This window comes from Peromyscus maniculatus, chromosome 7 (assembly GCF_049852395.1).
Source record: "Peromyscus maniculatus bairdii isolate BWxNUB_F1_BW_parent chromosome 7, HU_Pman_BW_mat_3.1, whole genome shotgun sequence".
NCBI classification, from domain to species: Eukaryota; Metazoa; Chordata; class Mammalia; order Rodentia; family Cricetidae; genus Peromyscus; species Peromyscus maniculatus.
In genome coordinates this window covers 73,044,560-73,059,532 of record NC_134858.1, presented here as the reverse complement: position 1 = coordinate 73,059,532, position 14,973 = coordinate 73,044,560, and the positions used below count along the sequence as shown (strand labels likewise).

The 14,973-nt window shown below is 41.5% G+C and overlaps 1 protein-coding gene across 2 annotated transcripts in view; it reads left to right on the top strand.

The window, feature by feature from the left end:
- Positions 1 to 14,973, top strand: part of Tmod3 (tropomodulin 3) — a 61,385-nt gene that overhangs the window by 15,748 nt on the left and 30,664 nt on the right. For both annotated transcript variants that reach the window (XM_006973748.4, XM_006973749.4), the window contains exon 2: positions 13,631 to 13,801. In XM_006973748.4, coding sequence (XP_006973810.1) covers positions 13,676 to 13,801 — 126 coding nt within the window. In that variant the 5' untranslated portion in view covers positions 13,631 to 13,675. The remainder of the gene's footprint in view (positions 1 to 13,630; positions 13,802 to 14,973) is intronic.

Sequence of the window (14,973 nt, the reverse complement as noted above, 5' to 3'; positions counted from 1 at the left end):
GAACATTCTTGCAAAGGGAAGAGTTAGTTAGAGCTGTACTTCCTTCGAGAGAGAAATGGGAATGCAGACAGACAACCCCTTAGATTAACCCCTCCACCGTGCCCTTGGAATAGATTCACCATTTTATTGATGGCTGAGCACTCTTTGGTTTTATTCATAGGATAACTGGTAGTTAAGCAGAGGTAAAAAGAACGTAAACATCGGGCGCTAACACTGAGCTTGCTAAGGGTGCGCCTGTCTTGGCATTCCTCTTTGGTTCTCAGGGTGGCTTCTTCTCTCACCTTCCTTTTCATCTGTTGTCATGACTCCACCAAGAAAACGGGAGGGGTCACAGGGAGGCGGGAGCTGGTTTGCAGCAGTGAGCCAGGACGGGAAGTTTGTTACTCACGCGGGAGCCCAAGTTGCTCAGGTTCAAATTGAGATTGCTTTTGAAGTGCTGTGAGTAACCTGTTAAAGTATGTTCTTGTAATAGTCGCTGAAGTGATCTGCTGCTCTCTGAGCTGAGGTTGCCCTCTGTAACCCGCGTCTAATTAAATCTCTTCTTTGTTCTGGCCCTGACAAGTTTGCTGGGCTGCCTTCAGACTTTCCTTATGCTCCTGGGATGTGGCAGTGAAGAACATGCTGGGCTATGCCTTTTACTTTTTCCTTATTTAAGTTGTTTTTTGTTTGTTTGGTTTGTGTATGTGCTGGGGAGGCGCACACACATGCACGTGGTGGTCAGAAGACAACTTTCAGGAGCTGGCTTTCTTCGTCTACCATGTGTATTCAGGGAATCAAACTCAGGTGGTCAGGTTTGGAGGCGTGTGCCTTTACCAACTCACCCGTCTCGCTGGCTCCTTTTTTATTTTTGAAATAGCTTCCTATTTTAAAATGATGTAAGCATTTCCAGGTCAGCCAGGGGATACATAGTGATACCCTGCTCAAACAACCAGAAGTCCCTGCAAACTGGGTATGTACATTTTTAATCTCAGCCCGTGTGAGGCAGAGGCAGACAGATCTCTGTGATTTCAAGGCTGACCTGGTCTACATAGCAAGTTCTAGGCCAGCTAGGGATACATAGTGTCAAAAATACAATGATGAATGGAGAAACACCCCCAAAATTACTGTCACGTAAAGTTAAAAGTTAATATTTCAGTAATCTTGATAATTGCATATTGAGTGATTTGGGGGTATTAGTTACAACTTTGGAGTTAATTATATTTGCTGCATGTTAGTCCTTAGTGTGTGTCTTGCTTTATTCTAGGTGTTAAGGATAACAAAGTCCTTGCCTGACTATTTAGAGTTCAGTGACAGAATAGCCAATGAATCAGTAAATATACTATACAGTGTAACTATATATATATCATACAATGCCTGAAATACAGCAAAAGAACAGTAGGGGACCTGTGAGGGTTGCTATTGTAAGAAGTAATCGAGACTGGATCTCCACAGTCAGTTCACATTTAAACAGAGACCTGGGAAAGAGGGCACAGGTCGCTTAGCTGCCTGAGTAGAGTATTAAGGTAAAGGGCAGAGGCACTGAGGCAGAAGTGTGCCTGGTCTGCTGGAGGAAGGGCGATAAGATCAGAACTGCTGGAGCATTTGAGTTCAGAGGTAAACAGTTGGAGGTGGGTGAGGGCATAGGGTAATCTTTGGAGTCCTGTGAACCAAGGTAAGGTATGACTGGCTTTTCTTTAGATGTCATAAGCCGTGTGAATCAATGCTGTTAGTTATGTTCACACAAAAACATGTCCATGGATCTTGATAGATAGCCACCTTATTTGTAATAGTCAAGACATGGAGTTGGGTGCTAGGGATTTGGCTTGGTGGTAGGGTACCTGTATAGCATGCACGAGGCCCCATGTTTGATTTCCAGAACTCTTCCCACAAAATAAACAATAAATACAGTCATTCCAGCTGACTGTCATCGGCTAAGTATCAATGGCACATATACAACATTACTATGACCTATAGCAGAGAACCAAGTGCTAATGAAGTAACTTGGATGAATTCCTAGGGATTTATATTTGATGATAAAAGCTAGTCTCAAAGGTGTTTATATCCAACTTCTTTTTTGTTGTTTTGAAACAATCTCTTTACCTAACTCTGGCTGCTCTGGAACTATGTAGACTAGGCTGGCCCTAAGCTTATAGAAATCCTCCTATTTCTGCTTCTGGAATGCTGGGATTACAGGCAAGAGCCACCACAACCAAAAGTTAGAAACTGGTCAGAACAACAGTTGCTGGATATGAGAGAGGTAGGTAGGTATGGCTATAAAAGGGCAACATGAGGAATCCTGTGTGTTGAAACTTCATGTGTACTGGTGAAAAAAACTAGACTGTAACAAAACACATACATAGGACTGCATGTAAAATTGGGGAAACGGGGGAAGATCAATGGAATGTGTCAAGGCCAATGTCTTCCTTGTGATTCTGTGGTTTTGCAAAATGTTACCAAGGGAAACTGGACACAGTGTGAAAGAAATCCCTCTATGTTCTTTGTTTCTACCTTGTGTGATTCTAGTTACCTCAGTAAAGGTTTAAATATCACATTGTGCCTGACAAATACACAATGATAATTAGTCAGTTTACAATTAAGAAGTCTTCAGTTGGACTGAGATGGCTTAGTGGGTAAAGCACTGAGTTCGAGTCTTTAGAACTCATGTAGAACCAGGCATGGTGGCTTGTGTCTGTAATCTCAGCACTGTTTCATTGAGATGGGATGTTAAAGTTAAAACCTTCCTTTTTGATTGGACAGAAAAGGGGAAGTGCTGTGGAATGTCTTTCTGTACGCTGTGAATATGTATGGCTGCCATTGGATGATAAATAAAGCTGCATTGGCCTATGGCAGGGCAGGATGGAGCCAGGTGGGACAATCCAAGAGAGATAGGAGAGAAGAAAGGCGAGTGGGAGACGCCAACCCACCGTCCAAGAGCAACATGTGGTGGGACACAGGTAAAGCCACAGAACACGTGGCCATACATAGATTAATAGTTATGGGTTGAGTTAAATTATAAGAGCTAGTTAGCAAGAAGCCTGAGCCATAGGCTATACAATTTGTAATTAATATTAAGCCTCTGAGTAATCATTTTATAAGCGTCTGTGGGACCACGGGTGGGAGAAATTCAGCTGGACCTCCAGGCTGGGCGGCACTGGAGAAACTTCCCTCTACAATGAAGACAGAGACAAGAAAGTCCCAGAAGCTCATGAACCAGCTAGCTTCATCCATGGCATCAAAAAAGAAACTATGACTCAAACAAGTACTAACACCTGAAGTTGTCCCCTGAGCTCCATACATGTGCCCCTGTACACACACACACACACACACACACACACACACACACACACACACACACACACACACGCACTCACACACGCACTCACACATGCACTCACACAACATACAAACAAACAAAAAGGATTAAGAGGAAAACCCTTCCATTTAAAAAAGAAAATAACTGATATTTATAGACAAAAGGATAAGGCATTAGAGTAGGACCTGGCTCCTTAGGAAGCCTTGCAGTAGTCTAGGCATGAGATAGTAACTGAGACTTTCTTGCACATAGTGTTTGATTGGTGGTTTGGGTGTGAAATGTGAGAGAAGTCAAAGTTAACTTCAAGACTTTTTGCCAGAGCAACTCAGAGAATGAAGCTGCTGTTTATCATTAAGTGCAAGATGGCAAGAGTGTGTGTAGGGGGATCAGATGTATGGGTTCTTGTATATTTATTTATTTAGTTGGTTGGGTTGGGGGTTGTTTTTTTGTTTGTTTGTTTGTTTTGAGATAGGGTTTCTCTGTGTAGCCCTGGCTGTCCTGGAACTCTGTAGACCAGGCTGGCCTCGAACTCACAGAGATCCACCTACCTCTGCCTCCTAAGTGCTTGGATTAAAGGCATGTGCCACCACCACCCAGCAAGTTCTTATATATTTGTGTTTAGGATTGCTATTAGCCATACAGGTAAAGATTTTACATGGGTAGTTATTTTTTAGTTATGGAGTTCAGAAGAGAGGTCCAGATTAAAGGTAAAATTCAAGAGTGGTTGGTGTATGAAATCATCAAGGAAGTAAGGTGAGCTTAGGAGAGAAGGAAGGTCACTATCTATAGTTTGTCCAGTCCTGCTGGAGAGATATGAATCTGCATAGAAGTTTAACCAGAGAACAGCATGATCACATGTGTGCAAAGAGTACAGATAGAAGAGTCTGGAAACTACGCCTACCCTATAGAAACGATGATGAAATGGAGATTAACAGCCTGTATATCTGAATCATGTAACTCCACAGTTGCTTGATAGCATAATCTCTATTGAGACCTTTCTCTATAAAAATAGAAGCTGGGAGAGAGTAAGTAGATACTGGTTAGATGCAGTCATGTTTTTAATACTTAGATAATTAAAATTACTCGTTTGTTTGTTTGTGGAAGAGATACATGTGCCATGATAGAGGTCAAAGAACAACTTGCTGGAATCAATTATCGCCTTTCACTAGTGGGTCCTGGGATCAACTCAGGTAGTCAAGCTCAGTGGCAATTGTCTTTACTCACTGAACCATCTTATCAGCCCAAACTTACATAATTTATAAATTCTCTTTAAAGGAAAGAAAAATGTGTTCTAGTGTTCATTGATGATTTTTACTAAAACTGAATTGCTATTGACAGACCAACATTAGAGACTAAGACAGGAGGGTCAACTGAGTTCAAGGCCAACTTGGGCTATATAATGATGCCCTATTTTAAACAAAAGAAAACACCTTCCCCCCCACCCCACCCCCCCCCACACAACAGAACTGCTTATTGATGGGATCTGGTCACAAAAGACACGAGTAACTATAGATAACAGTACGAACAGTTTATCCACGGGAGCAAGAGTAGAATACATGGGTACAGGTGCCAGTAACTTAGATTGTGGTTGTGTGAGAATGGAGCCTCAGAAAATTTTAGGGATGTTATTATGTCCAGTGAGCCTTGAGGAATGTCTAGGGCTTCAGTCGAGGAAGAAGACATGGCTAAAGAATGTATTTCATGATAAGCAAGGATGGAGGGATCTAGAGTTTGTGTGTCCTGTTCAGAGCCATGGAGATTGTGATAGGGAACAGCTGGAGCTAATACTGGAAAGCTAGCTATAACCAGTTTGTAAACTGTGTTTTGGACTGAGGTATTTGCACTTTTCTCAAAGAGTTGGCAGTTTCTTTTTTCTGTGAAGGGCCAATAGTAAATGTTTTAGCCTTTGTGAGCCTTTATAATTATTCAGCTCTCCCACCGGGGCACATGAACAGGAATAGACAATGCCTCCATGAATAATGTAACTGTTCCAGTTTACATTCATATAACCAGGCAGAAGGCCAAATTCAAGTCACTGCTGTAGAGCACAAGGACTTCTCCTTAACTGGTTGTATTTAGTCCTCATCCTCCTGAGTATAGCCTTTCTAGCCTGCACAAACATCTACTCAATGTCTATGAAATGAACTTTGTACCTTGTGCTTATGAGCGAGAACCTACACTATTTGACTTCCTGTGTTTGGCTTATTGCACTAAGTATAACGTCCTTCAGTCCATGTTGCTGCACATGTCCAGCATACTGGTTTTCCCTCGTTGCCATACAGAATTTGTTTTCTTTTCCAGTGAAGTGTTCTCAGAGGACAGGCGAGAGATAGATAGCATTGTCATCCTCCAAACAAAAGCACAGGAAAGCAGCTTCCAGAGCAGGTTCTGAACCCTGCTGACCTGGGACCCTGTCAGTATACAGTGCCCCTCAGTAAAGAAGAGTAGAGGCGAAATGTACAATCAAGGAGAGACTCTGAGTGGGAACACAGTAAAAGAGAGTGCCCGTGTGAGTTTTGAGCAAGGTTATGTACCATGAACACTGGTTGTTGACACTTTGCCATAATAGAATTAGAATTTCTAGAAAAGTTGGCTGTATCAACTGGCAGTTCTTTCATCTTGGCAAAAGTTCCATCATCTGAATCTCAGGGAAATGGCTTCTTCATTGTTTTGAAAGGAAAAACAAATAAGCTGAAATAAAGCCACAGATACGTGTTCCCCTGTGACACATAAAAAGTCATAAGAATGAATAGAACACAGTTACAGACCCTGTAATCTACAGCAGTAACATTCCTGCTTGGTACACTAGTGACCATTCACTGATTGGATCTCAGGCCACTCCAGGAGATGGCACCCATACCTGACCAGCTTGGGTGGTAAGAATCTGAGACTGAACAGGCCATGAGCCTAGCGAAAAACCAAATACTATTGTTTTGCTGAAAGAACACAGCAGTAAAATGACCTCTAGCTGACATTCTGCTGTACTCCTATATCTTAGTTAGGGTTTCTGTTACTGTGATGAAACACCATGACCAAAGCAACTTGGAAAGGATAGAATTCATTTGGCCTACATTTCCATATCACTGTTCATCACTGAAGGAAGTCAGGACAGGAACTCACACAGGGCAGGAGCTGGTGGAAACTGTGGAGGAGAGTTACTTACTGGCTTGCTCATGATGGCCTGCTCAGCCTGCTTTCTTACAGAACCTAGGACCACCAGTCCAGGGATGGCACCACCCACATTGGGCTGGAGCCCTTCCCCCATTAATCACTAATTAAGAAAATGCCCTACAGCTGGATCTCATGAAGGCATTTTCTCAATTGAGGTTCCCTCCTTTCAGATGATTCTAGCCTTTGTCAACTTGACATAAAACTAGCCAGCGCACCATGGGTCAATGTCTTGCTCAGCCATCATCATAGAAGCTTCTTCCTACAGTAGATGGGAACTAATACAGATTATACAGCCGAATCATGTACAGAGGATGAGAGACTGGAACACTCAGTCCTAAATGTCTTCATTAAATCCCTCCCCTCGGGGCTGAGGGAGCTGTGCAGAAGAGGAGGCGGAGAAGTTGTAAGAGCCAGAGGGGGTGGATGGCACCAAGGAGACCAGACACAACAGGACTGACTCACTTATGAACTCACAGAGACTGCGGCAGCATGCACAGGGCCTGCACAGGTTCCACAGACTGGATACCAGAGCTGAGAGGGAGAAGTGGACTCGGCTCCCATCCCTAACTAAGAAGAAGCTGTCTCCAAATTGACAATCACTTGCAAAGGAAAAATTAAATTTCTACACTAGAGTCTCACTGGGTGTACAAACCACGTTTGAGAGCAGGCTCCATGCCAAGCAGTAGAAGGCCAACACAAAATGAACTGAGTGACATTTTGTAGAGTTTTTTGTTGTGTTTCATGTTGCTTTGTTTGGCAATTTTGTTTGTTTTGTTTTATTTTAATCTTACTGGTCTTGTGCTTGTATGCTATAGTTCCTGATTTTGTGTTTTTATGGGTTTTATTTGTGTGTGTGTGTGTGTGTGTGTTTTGTGCTTTTTCAATTTATTGGTTTGGTTCTTTGTTTGTTTGTTTGTTTTGGGGTTGGTTTGTTTGTTTTTGAGAGAAGGTTTTTCTATGTAGCCCTGGCTATCCTGGAACTTGTTCTATAGACCAGGTTGGCCTTGGAATCAGAGATCCGCCTGCCTCTGCTTCCTGAGTGCTGGGATTAAAGGTCTGTGCCACTGCTGCTTGGCTGCTTTTTCCTATTATTATTATTATTATTATTATCATCATCATCATTATTATTCTAGTTTGTTTGCTTTTTTATTTGCTCTTTTGTTTTCTAAAGAGAGAAGGGTGTGGAGTTGGGTGGGTAGAGAACTGGAAGGAGGTGGGGAGGGAAACCTGATCAGAATATGGAAAATAAAAAAGTTGTCAAATTTAACTTGATAACAGAGATTAATATCTAGACTAAATTAAAGACTTCTTAAAACAAACAAACAACAAAAAGGGGCCACTAGACTAAGGAGGTGGCTGAGAAGAAAAAGTGCCTGCCCCATCACAGCATGAAGATCTGAGTTCAGATTCCTAGAATACACATAAAAAGCTGGGATGTTGGTGAGTGCCAATAAATATCCTCCTACCCCTACTGCTTACGGGTGGAAAGACAGATGGATCCCTGAAGCTCATTGGCCAGCCATTGTAGCCTAATCATTGTACTTCAGTAGGGCCCAGGTTTTGTTTTGTTTTGTTTTGAGACTGTCTCATAAATAAGATGGATGATCTGACATGCATGTACATGCATACCTGCACATGGGTGTACATCCATACTAACAAGTACATATGCCACATACACAAAAGATGATGTGTTTTGTAAAAATGAGCAGTAGGTTATCCACAAAGAAAAAGGAATGCCATTGGTAAATGAACATGTGAAACAAGGCGTAATCTTGTCATAATTTAACAAAAATGCACATTAAAGCCATGGTGAAATACCATTTCACATATTCCAAATGCCAAAAGTCAAAAGTCTGCTAAATACACCCAAGTCAGAAGCTCATTTTTTAGTAAAAGGGGGACCTGTAGGGCCCTGGCCCCCGTTTTGGGTAACTGTTGCCTTGCTTGTGGACCTTGACCTTGATATCCTCCCTATGCTAATTCCCTGCCGGGTTCCACCCTCCTGAATGCTTAAGGGAAGTTCCTTGTCTGTGTATCCTGAATAATGGGTATTAACAGCTTAGATGCAAGATTGTAAAACATCAGTAGCGAACTTCTGTCCTCCGGGGTCCTCCCATTGTGCTCTAAGCCTGTATTTAAGACCTCCTCCCCCCTTCAAGAAATGACATTAGACATTTAAAATTTTATATATATATATATTTGAATGAATACTGCAAATGTAATCTATGAATACCACAAATGTGATTAATATCATGAGTGTAATTAATGAATAGCGTGAGTGTAATTTAAAAAATAAATAAATAAAAACAAAACAAAAGTCTGCTAAATACTAAAAATAAACAAAGAGGAGCAACATGAATTGTCATGTATGGAACCTTTTAGAAATGTAAATTGGCATAGTCACTTTGAACATCATTTGGCATTACCTAATAGAGTTGAGTATATGTCTTAGTTAGGGTTTCTATTGCTGTGAAGAGACACCATGACCACAGCAACTCTTACAAAGGAAAACAGTTAATTGGCTGGCTTACAGTTCAGAGGATCAGTCCATCATAATCATGGTGGGACATGGTGCAGGCAGACATGGTGCTGGAGGAGCTGAGAATTCTACATGACCTACAGGCAAAGGGAAGTGGTCTGTCTCACTGGGCATGGCTGGAGCATATATGAGACCTCCACAGTGACACACTTTCTCCAAAGACCACACCCACTCCAATAAGGTCACACCTCCTAATAGTGCCACTCCCTCTGGGGGCCGTTGTCTTTTAAACCACCACAATAAGCAGGCATTCCCTTTCCCCAGCAATTCTGTTCCTAGGTTTGAGCCAAAGAGAATTGTACAGCTGCACCTGAAAACAAGTAGATTACTTATCATAGCAAAGAAATAGAGGGGAAGGTGCTAGGAGCTTAAATGTTCTGAGGGTGGAATAACGTGTTGAAATTGAAATAAGTGTAATTCAAGCCTCAACTCAAAGCAGTGGTAAATGAAAAAGAAAGTCCTAGGAGGACGTAGTAATATGAGATGTAATAAAAAGGAAAAACAAAAACTGCTGAGGATTTGTACGTTCTAACTATAGAGAGCAAGAGAGTCATTGATAATTCAGTATACTAACTTGCTCCTTTGGAGGAGAGATGCATCTGAGGTGGCTGAGGTGCTGGTAATATCTCGGTGCTCAGTGTGTTTGTGGGTGTTCATTTTATTCTTAAAGTAGTAACGTAAGCCTTAGGATAGATTTCACTTTGGGACAAGGAAAAGCAGTATACCGAAGTAAACTGTTTCTTTCTATGTGTCGTATTCCAAATCTGTAAAACCTGGGTGTCGTGTAACATTACATTTGCCAATAGTACCTCCTTTCTTGCCACTGTGCACAAGAATGTTCTAGTGTGGTGATTTTGAATTTATGGATTGTATTGGGACACTTTAGAGAATTAAGAGAATGATCAAAATAATTACAATCTTTGCATGAGGACTTTTTAGAGAAACAGTTATTGACTAAAAATTGTTTTTTTATGGTATATGTATGTATGGTTTTTTTTTTTTTTTTTTTTTTTTTTTTTTTTTTTAAGGCAGGGGTTTCTCTGTGTAGCTCTGACTGCCCTGGAATTCGGTCTGTAGACCAGGCTGGCCTCCAACTCACAGAGATCCTTCTGCTTCTGCCTCTCGGGTGCTGGGATTAAAAGTGTGTGCTCCCACTGCTCGGCTTATTATATTTTTTACATGGGTGATAATAAAGCACATTTAAAACTTTTTATTGGGCTGGGTGGTGGTGGCGGCGTCGCCGCCACACGCCTTTAATCCTAGCACTCAGGAGGCAGAGCCAGGCGGATCTCTGTGAGTTCTCTGTGAGTTCGAGGCCAGCCTGCTTTATAGAGCAAGGTCCAGGACAGGCACCAAAACTACATGGAGAAACCCTGTCTCAAAAAAACAAAAAACAAAAACAAAAAAAACAACTTTTTATTGGGTATCTAAACATTGAAAAATAGTGGAAACTAAGTTACTCTATCTGTGTGTGTGTGTGTGTGTGTGTGTGTGTGTGTGTGTGTGTGTGTGTGTGTGTGTGTAATACTGGGAATTGAACCTAGGGCTTCACACACAGCAAGTGTAACTACAATGAGGTATATCTCCACCCCTCCTTTTGTAGTGTTTTTAAACTTTTGAGACCGTCTCACTGAGTTGTCTGGCTTGTTTGTTCATCAGGTAGACCTTGAACTATTGCATGAATTCTTTTTTTTTTTTTTTTTTTCTTTTTTTTTTTTTTTTTTTTTTTTTTGGTTTTTCGAGACAGGGTTTCTCTGTGTAGCTTTGCGCCTTTCCTGGAACTCAGTTGGTAGCCCAGGCTGGCCTTGAACTCACAGAGATCCACCTGGCTCTGCCTCCCGAGTGCTGGGATTAAAGGCGTGCGCCACCACCGCCTGGCGCATGAATTCTTAAATGGTCTTTTAATTAAAAAAAAAAAAAAAAAAGAAGAACCAGATACTGGGGTAAATACTGAAAGATTAGAGAGACAAAGGAACAAGTCACTGCCATGTCTTACCTTGCCAACTCCACGAATCCTCTGACTGAATGTCTCTAAGTCCTCAGCCAAAGGGGGTCCAGCAGAGAAAGCCTCTAGCCTAAAAGGCTCTAGTTCCTGTCTCCTCACACCTTATATACCTTTCTCCGCCCAGCTATTTGACTTCCTTCCCAGTGCTGGGATTAAAAGTGTGTGACTCCTAAGTACTGAGATGAAAGGTGTGTACCACTACTGCCTGGCTCTGTTTCTCTCCTAGACTGAATCAATCTCATATAATCCAGGGTGGCTTTGAACTCACAGAGATCCAGACAGATCTCTGCCTCTTGAGTGCTTAGGATTAAAGGTGTGAGCCACCACTGCCTGGCCTCTATGTTTAATTTAGTGGCTTGTTCTGTCCTCTGATCTTCAGGCAAATTTTACTAGGGTACAATATGTATCACCACATTGAACTTGTATCCCCTGTGTGACCCTCCTCAATGGCTGAAGTTACACGTCTGTGCCACCAGGTCCATCTAGCAGAATTGTTCTTGATACATGCTTGTAAACCTTTGTCAATCTGTTACCCTTACCTGTCTCAAATAATCACCTTACTGATATTTTTATGAAAGGACTATTTTTCAAAGCCATCTTATTTTAAATAATTTTCCCCTCCAAATTATCCATCACCTCCTGCATTACTTTTTATGGTTAATATATTTGAAAGTTCTGGGAACTTATCTGAAATGGCAAATTATGGGCTCTCACCAGACTCATACTTGATTAGTCAATCAGGAAACTGGGTAAGGCTCTGGATTCTGGATCTTAAAGTGTGGCTGCATTCTGATAACAGTCAACGTAGAGAACTTTCGGAGGGGATCTCTGTCGTTCAATGGTAGGGAGTTTGTGTAGCATTCACAAGGCCCTGGATAGACAGTTAAAAAATAAAAACAAACCGTTGTCTTAAAGTTGGAAATACAAAGTGGGAGTTGCTTAGCGATAATAATCCGCTCAAAACCAAACAATAACAACAACAAGAAGCAACCCAGGCACCATAGCACCCCTGTAACTCCAGCATGTGGGGGGCTAAAGCAGGAGCAGTGCCAGCTTGTGCTACAGGAAGTACAGGATGCCTGCTACCCGGAGGAACTGCCACTCAACAAGTGTACGCCAGGCCTGTCTTCGGCAGTTACCCAGAATGCCTGCAGTGTAGCATCTGCAGAGATGGATGCTGCCCGTGTACTTGTCGTTAGACCTTAGGGTTGCTAGTAAATTAGTGGGTGAGTCTTCCTTCTATACACGAGGCAGAAAAATCTGTAATGAGTTTGTAGTGGAAGATATACCAGCTAAAATAGTAAGCTGGGAACTCTTGGGAGAAAAGGAGGCAAAGGATACGGATCAGACCTTGGCATTACTGGTCATTTCACAGCCAAGAAAAAACCAGGCAAATCACTAGTGCAAGCACTGTCTCTTCTACGAACATTTTGTGTGATGGTCCAGGCATGCTGATAGAGATTTTGAAGCACATGATCGCCAGCTTCCCATATTGTTGTGGCCTGTTTTCAGTGTCCTTTCCTGTAGAGTAGTCCTGCTGTGTGTAGGGATGGCCGTTATCAGTGTACAGCCACACTGACAAAATGAAGAGCCTCCCTGGGGTCAGGCCTTTGGTCACTCTACCAACTACTGGGTGATGCATCCCAGTGTGTTTTAAGGAAGACTTTTCAGAATGCCTTTTTATTGTTGTTTAAAAACATCTTTTCAGCTGGATATGGTAGTATATACCTGTGTTTGTAATACTCCGGAGGCCAATGCAGGAGGCTCACCTTGAATTCAAGGCTAGCTTGGTCTATGTAGAGAGTTCCTGGTTAGCCTGGGCTATGGTGTAAGAGCTTGTCTAAAAAAACCTTACATGAACAAATAACAAAATAATATTTTCCTTTAAAAATGTTTTTAAAAGATTCCCTTGTTTTTATTTTATATATACCTGTGAGTGTCTGCATGTATGTGTGTGTATCACATGTGTGTGAGTACTCTTGGAATTCAAAAGAGTGCCAGATCATCTGGAACACAGGCAATTGTGAGCCACCCCATGTGAATGCTGGGAACTGACCACAAACTCTCTACAGGGAGTATTCTTAACTGCTGAGCCATCCTCTCCATCTCCTAAAATAATCTTTTTGAAAAAATATTTTTTAAAACTCTTTTCCCAGAGGCAGGGGACTATTCCTTCCTGTGACACATTATTACTGTGTCCTAAATTGCACTCCTAAATAGTTTGTAGCGAAACAAATGTCCATTGGGACAATTTGACATCACTGATAGAAACAAATGTTGTCCTTTAGGACAATTTAACATCACTGAAAAATTTGTTTTGGCAATATATATATATATATATATATATATATATATATATGTATGTATTATTTCGCCACTGAAATTCAGTTATCAGAAATTGTAATTCTATAAGTAGTTATTTTAATGATTTTCATTTTCACTTTTTCCCACTTTATTATTTTTCTACAGAGACAAAAAGTGAAGGCATGAATGATCTGTAGCTAAGAGTAGCGTATGATATGATCAAGAATGTATGACAAATGGACGTAACAGTTCCCTTCCCCCAATAATAGATACAGCTAGATAAGATTTATGTTTAAATGGCTGTTTCTTTCCTCCATAGCTATCAGAAGTGGGGCAGATCACGAGACTGGCTACACTGCGAACCATGGCACTGCCATTCCGGAAGGACTTGGGGGAGTATAAGGACTTGGATGAAGATGAGCTCCTTGGCAATCTATCAGAAGCAGAGCTGAAACAGCTCGAAACTGTCCTGGATGATCTCGACCCCGAGGTTGGTGCTGGTCCAGGAAGAGAAATGCGATAGCTTGTCAGACTGCCGGCTTGCTTTCTATGGCTTTCCCCGGTTCCCTTCACCCACTCTCTATCCAGGTCCCCATATCCACCTCCACATCTTACCACACAGGCATTCTAAACTATCGTTAAACATCTACACAAGTTTTTCTCTATTCTAATCTTCCCTCTGTGCAGTTGAAAGTAATAATAGCTAATTAGCTCTTTAATTGATGCTAATCTGTTTCTCTTCAGAGTTTCTGTACCAGGCTGGTGCCAGTATACTGGGCCTCTAGAGTGTTCTTAATGGCCTAAACCTAATTATAACGGTCCTTGAGAAAAGTTGACCAAATGGTAGAAGTCATTAGCATTGGTAGAACAGTTCTAAGATGCAGATCTGAACACAGATATTTCTTTACTGATAAACCCATCCTAGGTTGCAAATATTATACATTGAAGTGCATTTAATATACCTGGCCTACTACATCATAGCTTTTCCTAGCCTACCTGAAGTGTGCTCAGAACACTTAAATAACATTTGGACAAAATCATCTAATACAAGCCTAGTTTGTAACAAAGTATTGAATACGTTGTGTAAGTTGTGTGCTATAGTGAAAATGAAAATCAGTGATTGAGTGGGTGCACTTCTCCACCATCGTAGAGTTGATCCATTGTTAAGTCAAGGACATTGTAGATGTACCCTTGTCTGTATTTGCCAAGCGGCTGTTACTTGTCTCATACAAGGCTACATAAGGCTAATTAATGTAGAACCCTTTAACCTTTGAGTGTGGCTCGAGGAGGAGCAGGTAGCAGGAAGAACAGCAAAGTGGTGGTTATTAGCAAAGCTTTACCATGTCTCTTAAAGCCATTGGTTTTATATGCCCTTTAAGAATTGAGGTATCATGAGCTTCTAGGGCAAGGAGAGGTACTGGGATTAATTAAAATCAGGGCCTCAAGCATGCTAAAAATGTGCTTTATAAAATTGTTCTTGTTGCTAGCTGGTATGTCTATACCATAGGTCAAGTCCTTTGACCATAATTACTATTACGAGGAAAACTGCTCATACCTAAGACTGAGAGATTTCTCAGGATAATAGAGCTGTCAGCAGTATATTTGGCAGTCAGTTGATGAGACCAATTTAAATAAAATGGTTTAAGAACCAGAAAGCATGTA